The sequence below is a fragment of the Drosophila navojoa genome, chromosome 4, assembly GCF_054131105.1.
Source record: "Drosophila navojoa isolate 15081-1374.11 chromosome 4, UAZ_NAV_1.0, whole genome shotgun sequence".
NCBI classification, from domain to species: Eukaryota; Metazoa; Arthropoda; class Insecta; order Diptera; family Drosophilidae; genus Drosophila; species Drosophila navojoa.
The window spans coordinates 2,526,866-2,551,160 of NC_142892.1; the positions used below are offsets into that span (position 1 = coordinate 2,526,866).

The 24,295-nt window shown below is 38.9% G+C and overlaps 1 protein-coding gene across 1 annotated transcript in view; it reads left to right on the forward strand.

Annotated features, from left to right (window-relative positions):
• Positions 1–24,295, forward strand: part of LOC115562318 (uncharacterized) — a 67,721-nt gene that overhangs the window by 35,362 nt on the left and 8,064 nt on the right. Inside the window, exon 2 of the mRNA XM_030383603.2 lies at positions 23,517–23,980. Within this exon, the coding sequence (XP_030239463.2) occupies positions 23,517–23,980 (464 nt within the window). The remainder of the gene's footprint in view (positions 1–23,516; positions 23,981–24,295) is intronic.

Sequence of the window (24,295 nt, forward strand, 5' to 3'; positions counted from 1 at the left end):
TCCTGGTTATCCTTTACCTTGTTGGCCTCTGCCTTTCGTTCCTTATTCATTTGTCATAACATTAAATGTAATCAACTGTATATTGCTTGTTCCTCACTTTGCACCGTCTGCTCCTGTGCAATGACATTCGCTTTAGATGGGAAACAGGATTTTGATTAATCATAGCTTGAGAAGAGCACATTTTTAAAGAAACTAAATCTCTGTTTTTTAATGTATTATAATGGTCCTTGGTGAATGACTGAATTTTTGATTATCCTAGTACTTGGCTAGCATTGGCTTTAACTAGTCACAATGAAGCCAATTGAAATATCTGAAAGCTCAACAATTTAAATAGCTATTTGCATTTTACAGCACTGCATACTAAAAGTGAAAACTATAAAATGCAGCCATTTGAGAATTTCATCTTTCTCCATTTACGATCCTCCACCTCCAACCACATGGACCACACACGCGCACAGAGACACATTGATGGCTGGACGAGAATAGGGCAGAGAGAGAGAGAGAGAGAGAGGCAGAAAGAGTAAAACGGGGGGAGACAGAGCCATTGGCTGTCTAATATTGCCGCCATATGAGCCAGGGCTCTGGTAATAGACCTGTCCGCTGGACAACAGAGGAGCTACAGAGCGTCTAAACATATGCTTCGACATTTATGTCTTGGCTTTCAACACCCACAACGTTGTAGCCCCATCGGCGACTATTATTACCACATTTACGACTCTGTTGCCCGGCTGCTGACAGCACTTGGCGTCGTCGCTTCTAATGTGCTTAAGGCGTCATCGCACTTAGACCAACACCATGTGCCCCATCTGTGCGCACAGCTCGGTTCGAATCAGTTACCAGGCGCTGATTGACACTTTTTACTGTTGCTGCTGCTGCTGCCGCTGCTGCTGCCGCTGCCGCTGCTGGTGCTGGTGCTGTTAGCTGCAATTGTTGCTGCCGGCAAAAGTTCAATGAGTTATGACTCAGAGTGCAATCAATGGATGCCAATGGACTGGCTATTGTTGAGCTGGCAACGTGCCTTCATCGCCGTTTAATGAGCTCCATTGAAAAACGCATTGAAAATTCATTAGCAAAGGTTGCCCATTGTGTAAAATGTACTGTGGATCTCAAATACAATATATGTATGTGCATATATATAGAAATATACAAACATTTATGCTTTTCTAAAGGTATTTACATTCAATTTTCTATTTTCACTTAAAGCTAGTGTTGGGAAATGGCACAGAAAAACTATTTAGTGTTGTTAAACAGAATTTACAGCTAGTTAAATAATAAGGAAAAAACACCCATGAATTATTGCTGAAGTAAAGTTTGAGTGTTGGTAAGCAAACTCTAAATCTGTAAGTGTTGGTAAATTAATTATTAATATGCCCAATAATTAATGCTATATTATATATACATATAGAAAATGTCAAACATATATCGATATACTACCAGATGTCAATCTATGTATCGCGTGTCAGTGCTGGTAAATACGCAACAAAAACCTTAATGATGTGCAATAAAATGTGAAAGTTCATAAATGTGAGTTTCTGCCACGATAACAACGTTGACAGTGCCTTCGAATGCTGGTAGATAAAATACAATGTTGTTTAGTGTTGTTAAATGATTTCAGAAAGTTAAACGAATGAGTCCTGATTCCAAATGGACAAGGAGTTCACATAAAAGAGACAATGTGTCAGGCAATTGCATAGATAAGAGCACTAAAGATACAATTGAATGTTGATAAACAGCACTACAATGTTGCTCAGTGTTGCAAATGGAGTGCAAGTCTGTGACGAAGCAACAATCTTAAATGGGCAGTATAGAGGATATTTTTAGTATAACAACGTTGTAGGCTTATATTTATGGGGGAAAATTAAATATTCCTATGTTGGTGTTGGTAAATGAGCAATGAAAGTGGATAATAATAAAGTGCAGAGACATAAAAAGCATAGGGTAAACATTTAAAATTCCAAGTAAGGTGTGAACATGATAAACATCGTTGACAAAAATCCCAAATAAAATAATATAATATCAATAATGTATAATAATACTAATGACTCACCTGATTTTATAAAATTCCATTATGAAGTATTCCAAAACACACTTGAAATATAAGAAAAAAAAGGTTTTTTTAAACATATATCAATAAATAAATAGTTATATTGTATTGAGGGCTTAACTACACTTTTTATAATTTGTATTTTAATAAATGTACTTAGGACTAAATTTATGTACAAGGAATATGAAATTCTTCCATAGTACTGAAAAGCATAAACCTGTTGCAGCTGTTGCCAGGCACACAATGGGTCTGTCTTAACTTTTATGATTGATAGCTAAAGTCATTCCATTTGCCAGACTGTAACCCACACGTTTCCTCTCTCACTCGCCCTCTCTCTCTCTTTCTATCTCGCTCTTTCTCTCTGTCTCTTGCTTGGTTTGTCCATTGTTAGCTCATTTGCGTGTAGTGTGTAAATTTTGCTTCTTCTGCTTCTTCTCTTTTTCGACTGATATGAAGAACTAATCAATGCATTCAACGAGAGTGCCACATTAAAAATCATTCATCATGTGATTCATGAGAGAAGGAGAGAATGAGCTTGCGTCAGCCTTATCGAGTGCAATAACTGATTGGCTGACTGACTGACTGACTGACGAAATGACTAGACGCATTGTCTGGGACAGCATGCAATTGCGAGCTGAGAGCGGCGAACTGCAATTGTGGCATTTGCCTTTCTTTTTCGGAGCAGTTGCAGCTGCCTCAAAAGTAGCTGAGCTAAAAATATATTAGAGCAACAACAATGGGGCACACACCGAGGTGTCTCTATATGACTGTATGTATGTATGTGTGTGTGTGTGAGTGTGTGTGTGTGGACATACTTTGTATATTTGTGCGCAAGTGGCAATCGTCTGCGTCTTTTGTTGTCTCGACACAGTCTGCTTATCACACAGCGACAACAACAAATCGAGTACAACAACAACAACAACAACAGCAACCAAATAATGACTAACAGCAAAAAGTGTCAACAACAACGTTGACTGCGCATGATACTTGTTTTCTTCTGACTGTGCTGCCGAGGATCGTTTCTGAGGTTTAACACACACCAAATTACGTATACGACATGTACGCCTTTAATTACAACGATCGGCACACACACACGCACACACACGTACACACACTCACACAATGTATGCATATCTATTTAATTATTTATTTGCCACAGCGAATTTATTTATAAATGCAGACAACGACAACAGCAACAACAACAACTGAAACAGCTACAGCTACAGCCCGACCTTGGCATGCTCACAAATTAACGTGCAGCAACCATCGCATCGCATCGCATTGCATTGCATGGCATCGCATCGCAACGAATCGCTCATTTGGCAAGTTGCATGCGTCGGGCATTGCGCATACGTCACGTGTGACGCCCGCAACAACTGTCTCATTCCCAATTTGCCTTACCCGCCCTTTTCCTCACTTCCTCAGCCACTTGCACACCTCTTCGCCCCTCCGCCCCTTCCCCTCCAACCGCCCGCACGTTTGCCTCCAGCGGCGCTCTTATTAAATTATCAACATAAACAAATGTCTCGCCGTTTGTGGCCGCGTTTCAAAATAAATACATACATGTATGCATACACTGGGCGAAAAAAGAAGCGTTAATTTCTCAAGTTGAATATGTGAGAGTTTTGGTAGAGCTTTAGACTAAAATAAAATGAAACTATTCTAAGCCTAAGCTGAGAGCTCCGCAATGAACTCACTAATGATTCAGCTGCAGAGCTTATGTACTCAGAATTAATCCTAAATTCAGATACAAGACGTAATCATCAAGCTTCAAGCTTAAAGTCAATTGCTAAGCTACTAAAGTGGGGACAAATTTATGCATTAAGAGATAATATAGATGATAATCGAAAGCTCTTTAGAAGTTAGAAAATAGACTATTGGGTTGAATCTAAATTTCAAATTATGAGGATTTCTATATATTTTCATAATTATTTTTCTATATTTATTTTTATTTATTATATATTATTATTATATATTTTTTATATATTTTCATATATATTTTTCCATATTTATTCAGTTGGTTGGCCAATTTCTCTCAGTGCATGTACTTGTCGAGTATTTTTTGGCATGTACAATGTTTCTTATTTGTTTTTTTTTTATTTTGTACTTTTTTTTTTGGCTCATTCGCATTGTGCGCCAAAGCAAAAGCAAACACAGACGTCGTCGCTACCAAGTGCCAGTTTTTTTTTTTTTGCTTTTTCTTTTTTTGGCTGAGTTACGGCTGTTTTTTTTTTTCTCGTCTGTGGTTCGGCGGATGGTGGCTGCTGTTGGGGGTGGTGAACGGCAAGAAGCAGGCAAGTTGAGCTTAGTAACCACACAGGTAGGTCGCCAGACAGACAAACAGCCAGCGTACTGCATATGGCGAGAAACCAGACGAGACAATGTTAATTAGCACTTCATGATAAGTTGTCTCAATTGTTGTTGTCGTCACAGAGCAATAGAGAGACAAAACCAAACCAAAAAAAAAAAAAATGAAATAAAAATAAATAAGAAATAAAAATAAGAAAAAATTGTACACAAATTAAGCTGAAACTGTGATAATTTTGTGGTTAGGGACGGGCCGAGGGGCTTGCGCGGCGCATTTCTTAGAAATCGAAGCATCGCAAACAAAAGAAAATATAAACAAAATTAATATTATACAAGAGATATAGCTGAAAGGCTTGGACTAAGTGTGCACGACCTGCAGATACCACATTAAAATGTTTCTAAATACTTAAGCTTTAATATAACAAAAAAGTTTTTTTCTATTTTATTAAGGAGATTTTACTATAATTTAAGCAACATCATGCTCTCTCTGTCTAAATATGATAGCTGTTATTTAGATCGAATGTATCTAATGCATACTTTTATTTATTCTGTTACTTAACTAGACGATATTATTTAAATTGAATTGTAGCCCCTAGGTACATAAAGATTTACCTAGCTACCATATACATCAATATCCCAATTACTTCAGCAAAGCAAAAGTATACCCTACTTTACGCTTTTGCCTCTGTCAGCCTGTAGGCATATCCTTTGCCTACTTGCCTACTTAAAGTCATATACACGCCCACTTCTTGGCTCTGGGTATTAAGGCCAAACGTTAAAAACAATTTATAGACGCGTTAATACAATTTTAGTAGCTTGCTTGCGGCTATTTTTAAAAAGCCAGCAAACAACAAAACCGCAGACAGGAAAAAAAACGAACAGAAAAAAAAACAAAAGGCAGACTGGGTAACCGATCGGCCAGACACTTCGACCCACTGATCTGGGCGACGGGGAGGGTTTACATTTTGCATTGGGGCAATAATCAAACGAGAATGTCGCATGTGATTCATATCATTAAAAAAAATATAAATAAACCATACTAAAACCAGCGGCAACAATGAACAAAAAAAAATTGCTGCATAAATAAACTTAATTAACGTGCGGTTTTGCCCCGCGCCGCCGCTGCCATCGTCGCCCCCGCACAGCCCTTCAACAGCGACTGCGGCTGTCTGACACTTTAATTTCTTGGACTTTGCACGGCGGCTCAAGACAGCAGCAGCAGCAGCAGCAGCAGCAGCGAGGCGATGGCAACAGCAACCAGTGACAGTGAAACAGTGAAACTGAGCAGCAGCAACAACAACAGCGACACCTGCACGTATTAATTGTATTTAGACAAGCGTCTGGGCGAAACAAATAATCATGCTCACATACAATCAAACATTAAGACAACAACAGTTAGCAGCAGTAATAAGTAAATATGTTTGCTAGAACAATGTCACAGCAATCGGAATCGGAATGGAACGGCAACAGCAACTGATAAATTCATAGCCACTTGCTGCTGTTAAGTGCTCACAGCGCACTGTTAAAAGGCTCCTTATTCCTCAATTAATGTTAGCTACGCTGTTAAAATACGTAAGCGTTTGAGCGCGAGAGCGCCAAGAGAGAGAGAGAGAGAGCATGTAGTCGATTCGTTTCGTTTCAGGCAAACGTTTGCTCACACACACATGAAGAGAGATCCGAGTAAGTAAAAAAAAAAAAAAAACAATTCTGAGAGACATTCGCAAGTGGATTTAGTTAATGCCTAAACCTAGACGTGAGCGGGTTTCAGCCAGGCTGGGCCGAGTTCGTGCTTGTCAGCAATGAGAGCAAATAAATGTTGTAAATGCTGTAAGACTACAGTGAAGCATTACACTAAACACATTGAATATAATTTAAATGTAAGCTCAAGCAAAACCTCTGTGCAATTTATCAATTTGTTTTCTCAACTACAGTCGAAAACCGGCTGAACGTTGTTTTTATTGTGAGCGGGTTGATGGTGTGCGTGCGTAAGTAAATGTGAGAGAGCGCCAGAGAGCGAGAGCGCGAGTGAGAGCGCGCGCGCGTTTTGAAACGTTTTGATAATGGAACGAGTGTAAGATAAAGCTTTCAGTTAGCGACGGCGGCTGCGCTGTTGTTTTTTTGTCTGTCTGTCTCTCGTCTGCGCTTTATTTTAATAATTATTGTTGTTGCTGTTGCTGTCGCCATCACTGCTGCCGCTGCTGCTGTTGTTGTTGCTGTAGCTGTTGTTGCTGTTGCTGTAGCTGTGGCGAAAAGCGCAAAACAATTGTTGTCTGATTTACAGCGCGCGCACACAGCCAGCCAGTCGGCCAGACAGAGAGCGAGACAGCCTGCCAGAGAGCACGAGCGAGAGAGCGAGCGGCACACAGATACAACACACGCACACAGAGGCGCACACATAGATGACGCGGCGTCGAATGTTCAAGCATTGCCATATACCTTTCATATGGAACATTCAAGTTGGCCGCAGTGTAACTTTGCGTGCGTCTCAGTTCGTTTCGTTGTCGCCGTCGTTGTCCGCGCGCAAAACAGAAAAACCCAAAAAATCGTCGCATTACAATAATATACAACACAAGAAATGCACAATCTTTTACACATGTAGTACGAAATAATACATGTATATTATATAGATTATTCACATATTAAGCAGTCCGACCAAGCAACAATAGAAACAGCAACAGCAGCAGCAGCCTGAAGAGAATAAATAACTAAACACATCTACAATATATATATATAAACAGTTATACAAATATATATAAATACAATACATACATATAGAGATATACGTATGTAGCTAGCGTTCCTCTACTCAAATCATTCCTACAATATAAAAACAAAATAATTTCAATAACAACAAACAGCAGCAGCAGCAGCAGCAGCATTGCAAATTACAAGCGAAACCTCAACAAAACCAACAGCAACAACAACAACAACAACAGCAGCAGCAGTCGCAGCACTAACAACAACAATAACAGCCCTGTTAATGTACATATACATAACATAGCATGTAAAGTGTGCTTAGTTAAATTCACATAAAATCAAAAAGAAATAAGCGTTAAAATCATACAAATTAAATAATAATTTTAATCAAATTCTGTGTGTGCGTGTATGTGTGTAAATGTGTGTAGCAAAAAGTCAATATAAGCATAATTTGTAATAAATAAATAACTAACAAAATTCCTAAACAAATTATAACAAATCATCTATATACATATATACAAAAACAAAATCGCAAACAGAGCAGCAACAACAACAACAGCAACAATAACAACGACAACAATTAATCATAAAGGTGAGCAACGTAAATTCATTTCTGTTTTTTTTTTTTTTTGGTCTATCTTGCTATTACACACTGTTTGTGTGTGTGCGCATTATTTTCGACGTCAGTGTAGCAGCGGGCGGAAAAACAAAAATACAAACAAAAAATTTGGCGTTTTTAATGGGCAGCAACAACAACAAACTAGAAGGCAACTACCTAATTATACTTATGATATGAGTCGACTATTCGCATTCTCTTGGCGAAACGCATACCGGCGACTTCCTGTCAAAACACACACACACACTCACACACACACACACATACAGCGACGACATCCAGTCACAGAAAAAGACAAAAATTATAGAAAATGTCCACTGTTCACATAAATGCAATAAATTTTGAAATCAACGCCGCATTTTCGACAAAAAGTCATATATAAATATTTAAATACAGTGAAAGCTCTCTAAATAAAACTGAACAATAAATATTCAACAAAAATAAAATAGATAATTCCTAAATGAAATTAAAATATAAGCAGCTGAAAATCACAGTACAAACTTTTTAATAATATAAAATAAAATGGAATAAATCCTGACAACTTTTTAATAATGTTTTCATTGCCTCAACTACATTTCCATTTCTTGTATTTCCCAATACCATTTAGCGTGCATTTACTGTAGCTAGCATTCATATATAGAAAGCAATTTTTGAATGCTCTTTAAAAACCCTTCAGCTATTTTTTGTGGCTGTCATAAAAAATGTAGCAATAAATAACAAAAAGCACAAATATTTGGAATCTAAAAAAATTGTTGATTTTTTTTTTCGAAATTTTTAGTTTATTTTCCATAGAATTTTTTTTTTTGCTAATTTGGGCGTGTATTGCTTGTGGGGGCGTGTGCTCAGAAAATATGACAACAATGAAATATAGAGCATAAATATGTAAGCATATATGTATATGCAAATATATTTATATGTATGTATGTATATAGTAAGAGCTTTATCTGTATTATGTATGTCAGCCACTTGTTGTTTGCCAGATATTTAGATATTATTCAGGAATAACTCTTAGTTTAAACTCAAAGAAAATGTCAGCTGCTTGCTTTGAGCTAGTTCCCAGTGGTTTTCCATGTGCTAGTTTTTTTTTTCGATCTAGCGCAAATCATAGATAGCATGGGCAGCCGTAGCGAGAGCGTGAACTAAACAAAAGTCCAAGTCGCAGCTCACACACTTGCTCCACACAGCTCTACTCACTCACTCTCTCTCTCTCTCTCTCTCTCTCTCCTCTCTGTCTCTGTCCTCTCTCGTTTTGCTCCACCTCTCGCTCTCTTGGTAGGCAAATCACTTCCGTTCAATGAACCCATGCGTAAGCTAGAGCTAAGGAAGTGGCTCGCTTTCTGTTATTTTTTCTTCTTCTATTTTTTTTTTTTTTTTTTTGCTTCTGGTTCTGTCTCTGCCTATGTTATATATGCTCCTACGTCTTGACTGTGGCTCTGCTTACATAGCTACACACGTGCTCGCACACAGATGGAGCAAGAGAAAGAGAGAGAGAGAGTGAGTGGGAGAGTGGAAGCAGGCGAGGGAACCTATTCAGCTAGGCTGTAGGTGTCGTCAGCCTTGTGTGCGTAGGGTCGCGCAATCAGCTACGGTGAACTCTCGACTGCCAGACACATTCGCTGCTCTCGAGTCTAGCCAGCACTTTTGGCTCCAGCTAAACGACGAGCAACTAGTTCAAAGTATTTTATAGACTAGGAAATCTATATGCTAGAACTATTAAAAATTATCAGTATTTTTTTGTATTATTATTTCAATGCCATTTAGTCAATTTAATAATCGCTTCATATTGTTAAGATAACAATTAGGAAATTCATTTTATATTGCATATTATTATTAGCATTATCATTGCTACTACTATAATACGAATTTTATTATGGAATCTTTGCTAGTCTAGCATTACCATTGCCATTATTAGTATTATTAGCATTGCTATTGTTTCCATGACCATTTATAATTTGTATTCTCATTATCATTGTCATTACCATTGTCTATATTATGATTATTGTCATTGTCATTGCTATAATCATAATTTATTATACTTTTCTTTCTATTTTAATATCTTCTTTGTCTGTCGATCTCGCTCAGAATTTTGAACCCGGATTTTCAGTTCACTGAAATTTCTTGTCTACCTAATAAAACTCATCGAACGGGTAGTCTGTCGTGTGACGTATAGAATCTTATAATGATTCCATAATTAATTAAAAAGAGTTTCTTCATGATTGTAAAGCTGTCTCAAAGTGTGTGATTGAAATCTTTATAATATATGCAGCAAAGCTTTTAATTTATACTTTTTCTAAAAACAAAACCGAGTCAATTGAAATCGTGTTAGCCCTAGAATGTTACGGAGCTGAGAAATTTATGGAGTGATTGGAAGTTTTGCTGTCTCTTTGAAGAGAAAACGAAATGCAAGGGCAATAATTAACAACAGTTAAAGCAATAAATTAATCGAAAGCTAATTAAACAGCTGACGGTACCAAGCTGATGCAGACAACAGCAACAATAACAATAAGCAAGGTCTTATTGTATTACTATTATTATTGTTGCTGTCATGGTTCGTTCTCTTTAATAAAAAACTTTTTTGTTGTTTTTGCTTATCAAGCGTCTGGCTTCTGCTTCTGACCGGGCTTATCAATGGTGTGGAATAAAATTGAGTTCATTTATATATGTATGTATGTATGTATGTATGTACATACAGCGTACACACATATATACATATATAGATACATATTCAGCAGATATCACGAAACGGCACCTGTATCAGACGCCCACATGACCAGCCGCCAGATTAGAAGCAGATGCGCGATTAGAGTGAACCTTGAAAAATTGTTTAGATCTCTGCAGCGGCTCATAAGCACGTACATACCATATATGTATATATATTGCCGATCTGCTATGGCTATATACGTGTGTTTGCCATATCTTTAGCTAGGCTTGACTATCAACGGGGAAACTTGGAATTTAAATAAAATAGAACAGAATCGCAACGCAATAAAAACTTGAACCCCTAGACAGCTGCACTATATATCACACTTGCACACATTTGTATATGTATATAGTCTCTCTCTCACACACACACACACACACACACACACCCACACTCTCTCTCTCTCTCTCTCGCTCACACGCTAATCTCGGCCTCATGTCTGGGTCAAAGTCTAAAAAATTTGTTTGATTCCGTTTCGTTTTGTTGCGGTTTCTTTTTGTTTGCTATTTTCCTTCTTCTGTTGGCATTGGCCATTGTAGTCGAACGCTGGATAATCCCGTTTGTTGGAGCAGCTGTTGCGAATATTGCGTATACGCATAACATCAAACACACACACACACACACACACGACATTCGCACAGCAAAAGTCGCTAATTTATTGAATGCCAAAGCTGGAAGTTTTTTTTTATCATTGTGAAATGAATTGTGCAAGCAAATTCATAAAAAAAAGGCACGACAATATGCATGCCGAACAGGTTCTTTTAGCATGTCATGCACTATAATTGTTAACTGACTTTGTTTCGGATCATTTTCGGGTGAAAGTACACAGACAAAATTCAAAAAATCTTTTACAAGTGACGAGCAACCATGCAGACGATGTCGTGACTTTTTCTATAACAAATAAAATATAAATATATATCAGATATACATATATACATAATCAATAAGTCTTAATCTGAGACCTCTTAGAGCTATCTTTCTTCTTGCCCGCCTTTTGCTACCTGTTTTTTTTTTTTGTCTACTGGGCACGCAACTATTTAATCATGCCGTCTGCCTGTCATGCGGTCGCTGTGTGATCCGATGTCTTGTGATGCTCTAGCTATAGCGCGATCCAGACGTCGCATTAGTCAGCCGGCTGACCTAAGATTGCTTTTTCTAATGCAAGAGTGAGAAATGTGATGTAGCCGAAAAAATTCAACTAAACAGAAGCTAGCAATTATATGTAGAGAGTGTGTGACACTAGATGATGCCCTATATATACTCCACACAGCCTCGAGATCCAGTTCAATCAACTATTAGCTTATACCTTAAGTCTTCACAACATTTTATTTGTGTTTTTCTTCACCCGTTTAAATAGTTTAAACCGTTACATACATTAGCACACATACATTATACCTCTTTCTCGTCATTCACAATGGCCTCAGGGTATACGAAATACAAAGCACACACACACACACACACACACACACATCAAAGCCAGACGAAAATGTTGACAGATGAGACGCAGCGAGTGAAAGAGACAGCGGCGCATGTGAATGTTTCATTGATAAAATTATAGAAAACTGAATGCTAGACGCCAATAAAAACAACAACAACAACAACAACAACAACAACAACTACTACTACTACTACTATATAAAGTCTATATACAGTGTGCTGCTGTTGTTGATTATGTAATAAAAAGTAAGGCCGCAACGCATGTAAATCAAAATCGCCTGATATATACATATATTATATATATGTGTGTATATGTATGTATGCGTGTGTGTGGGCGAGACGGATGACGGACATGGCTTGCTTTTTTTTTTATTATTATTATTATTATTTATTTGTCATGCTTTTTGACATTTTGCAACAGAAACCCCGCGGCAGACACAAAAGCTGATAAAGACTTTTATTATGTACTTACGATTTGCCAAATACATTATATATTTAGTTAGTCTCTATGCCTCACTCTGCATAGCCCTACATATAAATATATATGTATATATATATATCTATATACATATTAGCCAGGCTCAGCGACGTTGCCCGAAGGCAAAAGACAAACGTCTGCAGACTAGCTAGGCTCGTCATCTGCTGCCACTAGCATCGTGTGTGGCCAGACAGTGGAGCTAAGTGTGGTGCGGTGGTGTCGAGTGTGCTGCAGCTGGTGTTCACTGATAAGCCAGACTGGGGCGCTGGCAAACGGAAACGAGTTATCGCTTGATAATGGACCAGCGACCAGAGACCACAGACTAAAGCAGCAAATAAATCAAACAGCAAAAACAGACAGACCTTAAAGCTACACTCGAAGAAAATGCTAGGCAGCTTTGGCCAAGGAGCGACAATGCAGCTGCTGTGAGGCGAGGCTAGGTGCTTGGATGGGGAATATACATATGTATGTTGTGTTTCATCTATATATTTATATAGTAAATAAGAACTACTTCTTCAAGCTGCAACTACATCTCTCCATATATATATTTTTGAGTTATCTTATGCTTTATGTTTTCGTCCTTGTCACTTGTTTAGCTGCTCTTAATTTCGTGCAGTGTACACTGACATAAAGAATGCCATATTTTGCTTCTTTTTTGTTTTTTGTTTTTTGTTTTTGTTTTCGTTTTTTGTTGTTTCTCTTTGCCTTTTCTTTTGCATATTCCTTGCCTGTGCACTTCGGCTTCGGCTCGTTCTTTGCTTCTCGGAAATTTGTCTCGACTGTCAGCAGACTTTGTCCGATTGGCAACAAGCTAAGCTACCAACAGGGAGACGCGCCTGTGGCCTACATTTGGCACACATACTCACACACACACACACACACACACACACAGTGGGAGCTGCTCGTTTATTATGGATATAGGTTCGTATCGTTGCTGCACAGGCATCGTAGCTGGGCTCATCAATGATTTATTCGCGTTTCGCGTGCTCCACACACACACATATTATATATACATAAGCATATGCCTCTGTCTCTGTGTGTGTGTGTGTGCGCCGGCGTCCTTTTGCTGACGGCTCTTGGGTCTGAGGCTTGGCACACAAAATGCGCAACTTCCTGCTTTAATGGCTTTGCCTTTTGGGCTCCTGCCTGTGTTTCCTTCTCGCCTGTCTGCCTCCATATCCATACATAAATACATATATATTTATATATATATATATATATTGATATGCATGTGTGTGTCTGTGTGCGCAGACATCCTTGATTGCCAAAAACGAAATGTAGGTCAATAGAATTTCTTGATTGCGTAACGTTCTGTTCTTGTTGTTGTTGTTGTTGCTTCTTTTTGTTGTTTTTTTATTGTTGTGCTCGCATTTCATTGGCTCGCAATGCTGACTTAAAAAAGAAATTTAGCCGCGCGTGGCTAAATTCGATTGATGATGATTGATGCTGGGGCCCGGGGGCTTCGGGGCACATTGGCCAGACAGTTTCGATTACATCAGAGAAAGCGCCGACGACTGGCTGACTGCCTGGCTGCCGGACTGGCTGGCTAATGACATACGAGATATCATTAAGGCAGTCCAGACTGGAAATCCCACAGACAAGGCCAAATGTCATATCGTGGAGTGAATCGTGATATCGATAAAATCGAAATAATCACTTATAGTCGTCTGTATATACTATACGTGTCTGGAACTGTGCCTCGGCATTGCCAACATTTGGACTTTGCTGATTAAAAGTCAAAGCTGCTTCTTGACAACAGTAAAAAAAAAAAAAAGAAACCGAAAAAAATTTCGGAATCGATAGATGTAAGGGGGGAATTCAATGGTCTGAGAGGTTTTTTATTTTGGCGTGTGTGCTGAAAATGAGTTCGCATTAATTCTGTTGACGGTCATTGGCCAAACCCTCGAAAAAAATATATATAAATATGTATATCAAAACCAAAAAAAAAAAGAGGAAGAAAACAAGATAGAAATTTGAAATTTAAATTGTCTACGAATGAAACTAATAGAACAGAGCATACACGCACACACACACACACATACACATGTAAATATCAAAATAAAATTCCTGAACACTGAATGTCTGCAAAGCGTGCAAGCGAGAGAGGGAGAGAGAGAGAGATATCGTCTAGGTAGGTGGGTTGCGGATCACATATAGGCCTCGAAAAAAATATAGAGAGAGAGAACATACACACACACACAGTTAGTTTTTTTATGCGGTATGACGAGATGGTATGAGACGAAACGGAACGAGTAATTTTTTTCGAGTGGCGAGACGTTGATGAGCGGGCGGCGCGAGCGGGATGGCAATAGTTAAAAATAGATAGACAAATTGTCGCGTCATGCACAAAAAGCAACGAGAAACAAGTGAAACAAAAAAGAATGGCCAAAGCGAACTAAACAAAAACAACAATTGTTGTGAATGCAAAAGCAGAAGAGAAACAGAGGCAGCGACAGAGGCAGAGGCAGCGGCAGAGGCAGTGAGCGGCAGAGAGAGCGTGCGAATAACAACAATGGTAAAAACTGCATAGTCGGCGTCTGGCTAAAAACTGTTGTTTTTTTTTTTTTTTTTTTTTTTTTTTTCTTAGTTTACTTGTGTCCTACGCTTACTTTGTCTGCTTCATTTTGTGTATGTATGTGTTTAAGGCAGGCAAAGATGAAAGAGAAGAGGCAGGGAGCAAGAGATAGCGAACAGTGTTGAAAATTGCAATCAAAATTTATTGTGTTCCCCCGATAAATGTCTGGCAAATCAAATGAAATGTCTAAACTGTCTGCCATGCACCTTACGACATCCACCAGACATAGGCTCTCGTATTTATATGGCACGGCCGTGCACCCTGACGCTCGGACACATCAATTTCAGTCGAGTGCCGACAATCCCCGGCACACTATGTACTAAAAACGCGAAAAGAACAACAGTGCAAACTCAATAAAGTGAACGGAATTGAAGAAAGCCAAAGCTTAAGCAAATATATGTGTTATCGATAATTATCGAAAGTGCAAGAAAGTGATGTGAAATTGAAAAGCAAAATGTATATAGTGTGAAAAATGAAAGTGCAGTGAATTGTTCGATATATTTACCGATAAATAATCGATTGTGCTTCTTCAACAATATTAAAGAAAATGTAAATGAATTTATTAAAATGCAGTTGAAAAAAGCGACATATAAGTTTTGTGTTGTTATCGAAAAGTTATCGTTAAACAAGTTTTTTTCAAAATAATCAATATTCTGTGGTGAAAGTATTATAAAAGTGATTTTTATGAAAGTAAAGTTAAAAAAGCAGAAATGCCAGCTTCTGCAATGTTCATTCTCGATAAATTACCGGTAGTGCTACAATTTTCAGAGCGGAAAAGCCAATAAAAATAAATTGTTTTGAAAGAATTTTCCCAAACGCCCAACAGTTTCACTGTAGTGAAGTGTAATACTCAGACAGTGCGATCGCTTTGCCATTTATCGATTGATCGATAATTATTTCGTTTGCCCTGTGACACGGCCGATGTGAAATTCAGTTCTCATTTTCAATTGGGCATTTTCCTTAGATCGTTCGTATTATTTTTAGATCCGTTTGTCGCATCGCATGTATTTATTCGCTACCGAAACTCAAAAAATCGAACATAATCAATTAATATATATTAATTAAGCCATTAATAGCTTTTCACTAATCATTTTGTTTGGCCGCAAAAATGCTTTAAACAAATATATGCATATACATACAAATATGGAGAGTTGAAACTAAACTGGACCCGGCTCTTCATGCCACGACCATACAATTAGCTACACGCGCTGCCGCCGCAGCCCCCGCAACCCTCTAGACACCCTCTCGCACTCTCTGTCTCTCTCTCTCTCTCTCTCGCGCTCGCTCTCAAACAGAAAGATTCCCATTTAGACAGTTAAAATGTGTTTTAGGTGCAAAGAAAGTGCAAATTGCAAAGTCGAAAATATTATATTTTATACTCCACAAATATAAAGTATAAAAAAAAAAAAAAACACAAGAGAACAAATATAGATACATACATATCTGTCTATATATACAAACATCTAAACAAGTATATTGTTTTTCTCTATTTAATTTCGTACCGCTCAGCTGACGCTTATCATTTGTTATTTATTTATTATTATTATTTTGGGCAATGAATTCCATTGATAACTGCGGCGGCCCGTTGAAAGTGCAATGGAATAAAGTGTAAATTAAAACGCAATTTCCCATTGTTGCTGCGTATGAGTAATTTATTACGTATATTACGTATACGCGGCGTAATTCCGTGAAAAACTTGCTGAGCCATCAGGCGGTGAGCACGGGCCAAGCCGATAGCTGAGCACGCGTTAAATATCGGACAGATAGAAAGTTAAGTAAAGTCAATGTAAGATATGGAAAAGTGGCAAATGACCGACTAGGAGATACCCTGCAGCACCTTAGGCTCTACAGTGAAGCGAAGTGAAGTGATTGTGCATCTATCATGCAAACAGATAACGCTAGCCAAAGGCGTTAAAAGTGTTCTTTGATGCCCTGTACAAAGTAAAGCTAGTTAATTTCGTCATATATCATAAGAGGAGACGACATGTAGACCCCTTTACTGAGCACTGAGCACACAAAAAGCATTTTTGCAGTTGACATAGTTTTAGTTGGATTTTTTTTTGGATGAGTGGCATTTTTTGTTGCGTAGGACTCGCAGTCGCTGAGCATTGTTGCTCCGCTTTATTAAACTAGTTTCCATCCCCACAGCTGCGGCTGACCCACATATGAGGCTAGGCGGCGACTGTGGCGCCACTTCAAGCATAGCAACGAGGTCAATGAGTCATTGGCCGTTGCAGCTTAGAGAGCCCAGCCCCTAAACCAGCCCCTACCACACCCACACACACACACACACCCACATTCACATAGATACATAAAACATAAGAATAAAGAAAAGTAAAGTACAAAAAGAAAATGCTACAATGGCAAATAGACGAGGCAATTTTTCGTAATATTTCGAAGCCTCTGTCAATATTTGCATGCAGCTACGTTGAGGCAAGCGCCAAGCAAACAAAAGCAAAATTCACCCCCTAGCGCCAAGCCCCAAGCCCCAAGCTCAGCGGGCACCTAAAGTCGTGGCCAGTCAGTCGTCAGGTTGGCAAGTCCAAGAGTAAAGCAGAAGAAGCGCTAAGCAAACAAAACAGCGCAAAATCAACAAAGTATGACACAATGTTGCATTGGACACAGCACAGAGTGGGAGGGAACACATAACAGAACAGAGAGAGCAAAAGAGAGCGAGAGAGAGAGAGAGAGAGAGAGGGAGCTAGGTGTAGCTTGGGGGGTTGCCGAGTAGCGATACTTAAGCAAATGCCAATGCGAATGCGGATGCCAAGCTTTGCCATAGAGCCGCAACTTAACTTTGATGGGTTTCCATCATCATCAACTTCATCATCGTCCTACTCGTCGGGGAATTTGGGATACGGTAGGGACTCGACAGCGTAGGGGTTCGCTTGACTCCGACAAATTCGCGTCTAGACGCGCAGACCCTGTGAACTTAATTATGACAACAAAAGCCAGCGCAGCTGTATCTGAGTCTCTCGCTTTTGTATAGCTATGAAAATGGAATGAAAATGTAACACAAAAAAAGAAGAAGAGAAGAGTATTCATATTGGGAGTATACGAAGAGAAGCTACTCTGAGAACTTGCTACAAATTTGAATGATAGACTCTGACTATTTATCTAGAGTCTATCAATTTATGTTGATGCAATTTTATTTTTCTACAGATCTCGTTTATATATGTATATTCTTTATATGTACTGTTAAGTTACAGCTATGCTGATGACCATTTCATGCGCACAGTTACTCGAAATGCCCGTGTTCATGTGTCGTATACGCAATGTCATCGGCGTCTGCCCAACATTGCGTATACGCCGCGTGTACGCCAAGTTTTTCCATACAACAATTTTTTGCATTAATCAATTCGTTCAGCACGGCGTGCTTGATGACGTTGCTGGCGATTATAAATATACACATACATATACACACACGTTTATATACGTATGTGTATATATAAAAAAATCTCTACAGTTTTTTTTTTTTATAGTTTTTTGTCGTCGTGCTCGTTTGAATGCACATGCACTCGCTAAAGGTCAAATGGCAACGAAAAAAAGCCACGAGTTTCATCATCGCAGACACGCTGCCTGAGACAGCATTTGAGACGGAGACTGGGCGAGGTCTGTCACCATTCTCTCGCGCTCTCTCTCTCTCTCTCTCTCTCTCTCTGTCTAGCTATCTCTGTGGTGGCCCCGTCTGCGGCTGGGCTCTGCTTTTGCTTTGCCTTCGCTTTACTTTATTTTACTTTTTACGCCTTTTACATTTTTTTTGCCCCATTCATTTGCATGTTTGCCAGCAAACGCTTTGCGCTGTCTGCGTCGGCGATTGCATCAAAAGGGTTGACTCGACTTTGCGCTCGCTCTCTCTCTCTCTCTCTCTCGCTCTCTTTCTCTCGCGCGGACGGAAACGGAAGCGGCGTCAGCAACGAGACTTTGTCGCTTGCATTTCTTTTTTCTTTTGCCTTTTGCATGTTGATATTGAAAATTTAGTTCGCTTCTGCTTGTTGAGCTGCCAAAAAATGTTCGTGTTTCGCCTGCATCGCTTGCCAAAAGCCCAGTTGTCCATGGCGTGTGCAACAAAATTTGCGCCCAGACAGACAAATATCAGCTGTTTCTAATGCCAAATGGCAGGCCCCGAAAACTAAAGTCCAACAAAGGCAAAAACTCATTTTTACAGCTGATTTCAAGCAATTACTTTCAGCACATATTGCATAGATGAAATATCACGTGTTTGTAATGCCAAATGGCACGTGATGATATGAGAATTCCACTACTTTCCTCTCTCTCTCTCGTCTCTTGAACTATGTCAATTATCAATAGTTGATAATGCCCTGAGCATTCCACTACAATTCTCGGGCTTACTCATCTTTATGGAGCGCTTTGCTCTGTTTCTCACTCATGCGCCCGACTGGGTTGGCCAGAATGGCCGTTTATGGCAAATTGAAAATCTATAAACGAATATTTGCGCTGTTTATTCACACAGTCATATTCGAAATTCGTGAATGTGAACAATTTCTGCAACGCTGTCTACGTCTGCGGCTGTCTGGCGCACTTGACTGACGTCAGTTGTCAGAAAATTCTATTTTATTTTCTGTTCAATGTTTATCAGACGTCGGGCCACAGATACGACTACCGCTAGGCATACGTATACGTGACGCTCTACAGCTACTCGACCTCTCTCTCTCCCTCTCTCCCTCACTTGTTCAGCCTCTATCTCTTGTCTATTTGATTTTAGCTAGAATTTAATTGGCAGTGGTTACAAAGTCTTGCGAATTGCATCACATTCGAGCAATTTGGATTGAATAGATCCAAGTCATAACGAAAATTCTCTCACACACTACAATTTCTTCAAGTTCAATGTCATCTGCGCATTATGCTAGTGTATACGCAGTATATATACTTGTATTATCATGCTAAAGCGACGATTTCAGTTGAGTTGAGTTGATGCGAGTTCAGTTTAGTTGCAATCCCGACATTTCGCCTCATTCAGCTAGACCTTGACATCAATTAAGATGTCAATGCTCCTACTGACCAAATACTCATAACATGTATACGTATTTCTACTACATCTATATCTATATCTTTATATATATATATATGTATATATATATATAAATGCACTTGACTGTCATTAGCGCTGCTATCATAATCATTAAATTAATAGCTTGAAGAATTCAGCGAGAATTCAACCGAGCTCAAAAGCTACAGATAGACACACATATGTATGTGTATATATGCATATAGGTATGTATATGTATATGGCATATAGCATGGCATATCAGATAAACCCACCTCGAGGCACCTCCTTTCACTTAATCAATTGAATTGTCAGCCTCCAAATTGCCCGATTACCATTTGAACAGTCCATTCATTCTGTACGTATACCCTATAAATTAGGTATATTGGTTTATATCAAGTTTATGTCACAGACTGATGAAATTATCCTACAAACTAATTACTCTAGTCATCGTAAATCTTTGTAATAATAATTACAATAATAAGAATGCTAATTATGATGAGGCTGATGATGATGTACTTTGAAATTAATGATGATAATGAGGATGTAATTTTATTTATTATAAATTACAAGGGCTAAACTGATTAGTGTTATAATAATTATAATGAATGATTGATTTAATCATAGAAATGATGATAATAATATAATCAGCTCATTAGGATTATCATCACTTGGGTTAGGTTATCTCATAGCTGTGCACTCCCGGCGACGTGATTTTTGCATAGCTGCCTTCGTTGCAGTTCAAGGAACTTGCCGTCAAGTTTTCGGACATTTGCCGCCCCATTGCCCCTGCCTCATTTAAAGTTATGTGCTTTTATTTTTGCATTGGCGTTGCAAACAAGTTTACACACTGCCCACCACAGCCAGCGGCGTGTGTGTGTGTGTGTGTGTGCGTGTGTGCCCACTAGGAGATCAGCGCGTCAACTAAAAATAGCCACAAAATCCATTTAAGTCTCTCGCACAACAAATCGAAGGCAGACCACAAGCTGACTGCTCGACTGCCCGACTGCCTGGCTGGCTGGCTGGCTGCCTGCTAAGTCCGTAAGCTAAACAGCTGTCCACATATTGAACAAATATCAATTTTAAGACTCATAATGACATTAGCTTAATATGTCACATTAATTTATTGCGTGCCCGATTTGGCATGCGGTACAGTTGATTCCAGGAAACTACAATTTTTACCATCGACTATTGATTTCAATTTAGGCGTTATGCAGTGAAGGCTTCTCATAGTCGTACGGGAAACGAATAGGTAGATAAATAGATATGGGTATATATAGAAAGTTAGATAGATAGAGAGATAATATACATATATATAGCTAAATATATATGGAAAGATATATCTATACGGCCATTATGCGGCTCTTGGGGGTGTGGCAAATTCGAAGAAACTTAGCTACCCTATATTTGAAGCAAAAGTTGTTAATTTAAGCATTTAATTTAATTACTTGGAAGTAAATGCTGCAAGCTTCGACATCTTATTAGCTGTATTATTTCTCAGAATTCGAAGCCCGCACCAACGCAACCTGACGCAATCTAGTTGCTCTAACCATGTGACCCGCTTCTACAGGGCATTTGTATGCACGTGTCTGTGAGTGCTATTTTTTTTTTTTGCTTTTTTTTTAGATATGACTGTGTCGCAGACGCGCTCAATCAGTCAACTGCGATAAAAATTACAGCAACAATGCAATTAAACAAAAAAAGAAAAAAAATGAGAACAGGTAAAATGTACAAAAAACTGAGCGTTGAGCCGGTTGAGTCACCTGTTCAACGTCGCAGTCGCCGTCGCAGTCGCAGTCGGCGTCGACCGCAACAGCGGCTGGGAATGCGCAAAAGTCTAAAGTGCCACTTGTTGTTGTTGTTGTTGTTGTACTGTTGTAAAGTTGCAGCCAGACAGACAAGCATAAATACACACGCGCACACACACCAGCTCACACACACACACACACACACACACGCCGACTCTGTTGACAAGTCGTTGTACATTTTAATTTTAGTTGATTAACTTCATTTTTGTTGTTTTCCTTTTCTCTTTTTTTTTGCAAATTTATCTTCATTTTTTTTCTGTTTTTTATTCGTCTGGCATTTTGGTATTTGATATAATCGTGAACATTATCGCTGTTCAGTTTTTGTTTCATTTGTATCCTATTGTTTTTTTTGTTTCTTTGGCCTTTCATTGACCCAGACGCACACCTGACTGCCGACTGATCCCAAACAGAAAAGAAAAAAAAATACAACTTCCATTATCTTCCCCTGTAAAGTTAATGCCCCACACATTGTAGCTGCGTCATTCATTTTCGTGTTTGGCCTCGCTTAATTGTAACTGTACAGCAAACAAACGTGCGACAGACATTACAAATATTTACTTGGCGCCCCTCAAGGCCCCATGGGCTCTGATCAGACGAAAATACTACGATATATACATATATAAATATAGTTACTTTTTGATGATAGATTGATTAATGAATCTATTTAAATTTTATATGTTTAATATTTTTTAAATACTTCTTTTGTTATTCTACATTTATTTTCGGTATGCACTTAAGGCTAATAAGTAATTCAATCATTTTTTTAACTACTCCAAAGCCATCAATCTCACATTTTTTATATCAGTCATTCCATTAAGTTTTTTTAATAAAGCCCGCAAAGTTCCGTCAATAATTTGAAAAGTAATTTTCAAAAATAGTTGCTCATTATATTAGCTATAAAATTTTTATTACTTAATCAGTGGGACGATATTTTATGTTTTTTAAATACTCAAAATTTCAGCCTAGCTATAGCCATAGCATCACTTGTCTCTTTTCCTGTGTGTAATATTGTATTACGCAAACAATTGTGCATAGAACATGTCTAGCGATATGAACGGCCTCTCTTTCCGTCTGCACACATACATATACACATGTGTGTGTGTGTGTGCGTCTATCATGGCTAAATAGCCAACATAAGTATAACATGTCTGTCTGTGCGGCTCGCTGGTTAGTTGGTACGCTTTGTTTATCGGTCTCTGCCCGTCCGCCCACACACACACACACACACGTAGGCTCACACATACACATATGAGCAGCTATGAATGCCAGACGCTTGCGCATGTGTTGCTCGATATCGCTTAAGTCGTCTGCTATCTAGTCTAGACGCTTACGCATTTATATACATACATAAATACATACATTCATTTATATATATAAATATACATATATATCATTTGTATTTATATACATACAGATATAGATTTGTTTCTACAGTTATGTATGCATGTTTACATTGAACGCACTGCGTTCGCCTCGTTGCTCTTTTTCATTGTTTCACAACATTGCTTGAGTATTTTTGCAGTATTTTTAGCATTGTGTATTTTTTGTTTTGTTATTTGTGGGAACTTTAGTTTTGAAAACATTTGCTAACGGTCAGTTTGTTTATATTCTGCTAGAGTGTTTGCTATTTATGTATATTTAGTTATTTATATATGTGTTTTTGGGCTAATTTTTAGACCAAAACAGATCTTTAGCAGCTGATTATACTACAATATAATTTTATTAAATATAATATAAATATAAATATAAATAAATATAATAGTAAATATAAATATAAATAATATAAATATAAATATAAATTAAAAAGCTTCTTACTTACTTGCATTTATTCTTTTCCCATTTTAGGCCACGTTCTGCTGATCGCCATTGGTGTCGCCGTGTGTTTGGTGTGTGGCAGCGTGCTGGTCACCGTGATTACACTGCGACGCAGCCACAACACAGCCACAGCAGCAGCAGCAGCAGCATTATCGGCAACAACAACGCGACGCGCAAGACATAAGCAACGGCGCAGCAGCTGCAACAACGATTGCGAACCTGGCAACGACTACTATAAAGCTGCGACGGGCAACGAGACTGCCTTTGCTCTGGCCCTACCACTGACAAGGACAACATCAGCAGCAGCAGCAGCAGCAGCAGCGGCCGCAGCAGCAGCAGCTCAAGCGGATACAACAACAGCAGCAGCAACCGCAACAACAACAACAACAACAACCGCAGCTACAACACCCATAGCAGCAACATTAGCAGCAACAGCAACAGCAACAGCAGCAGAAGCAACACTTTTGTCCACCAAGCCGGAACATTCTGTACCCGTAAGTAGAGTCAAGCATATTCTAATAAGACGGGGCAAGAGTGGGGCAGAGAGCGTGGCATGCAGCACAAATCGTGAAATGGGGCAAGAGACGTCGACGACACGTGTCAAAAAGTTTTGCCTGCGCCTTCGCTTTGCCTCGTTCATCCTTCTGCATTGCCTGTGCGCACAAAGCGAATGAAAATGTGAGGAAGAAGCAAACGAAAAACCCGCAGCACAGACAGTCGACCAACGACAAGTGCTTAGTGTTTGGCTGGGTGGCTAGGTGGTTGGGTGGCTGGGTGGCTGACAGAGTCCTTGAAGCAACAGCCCCACT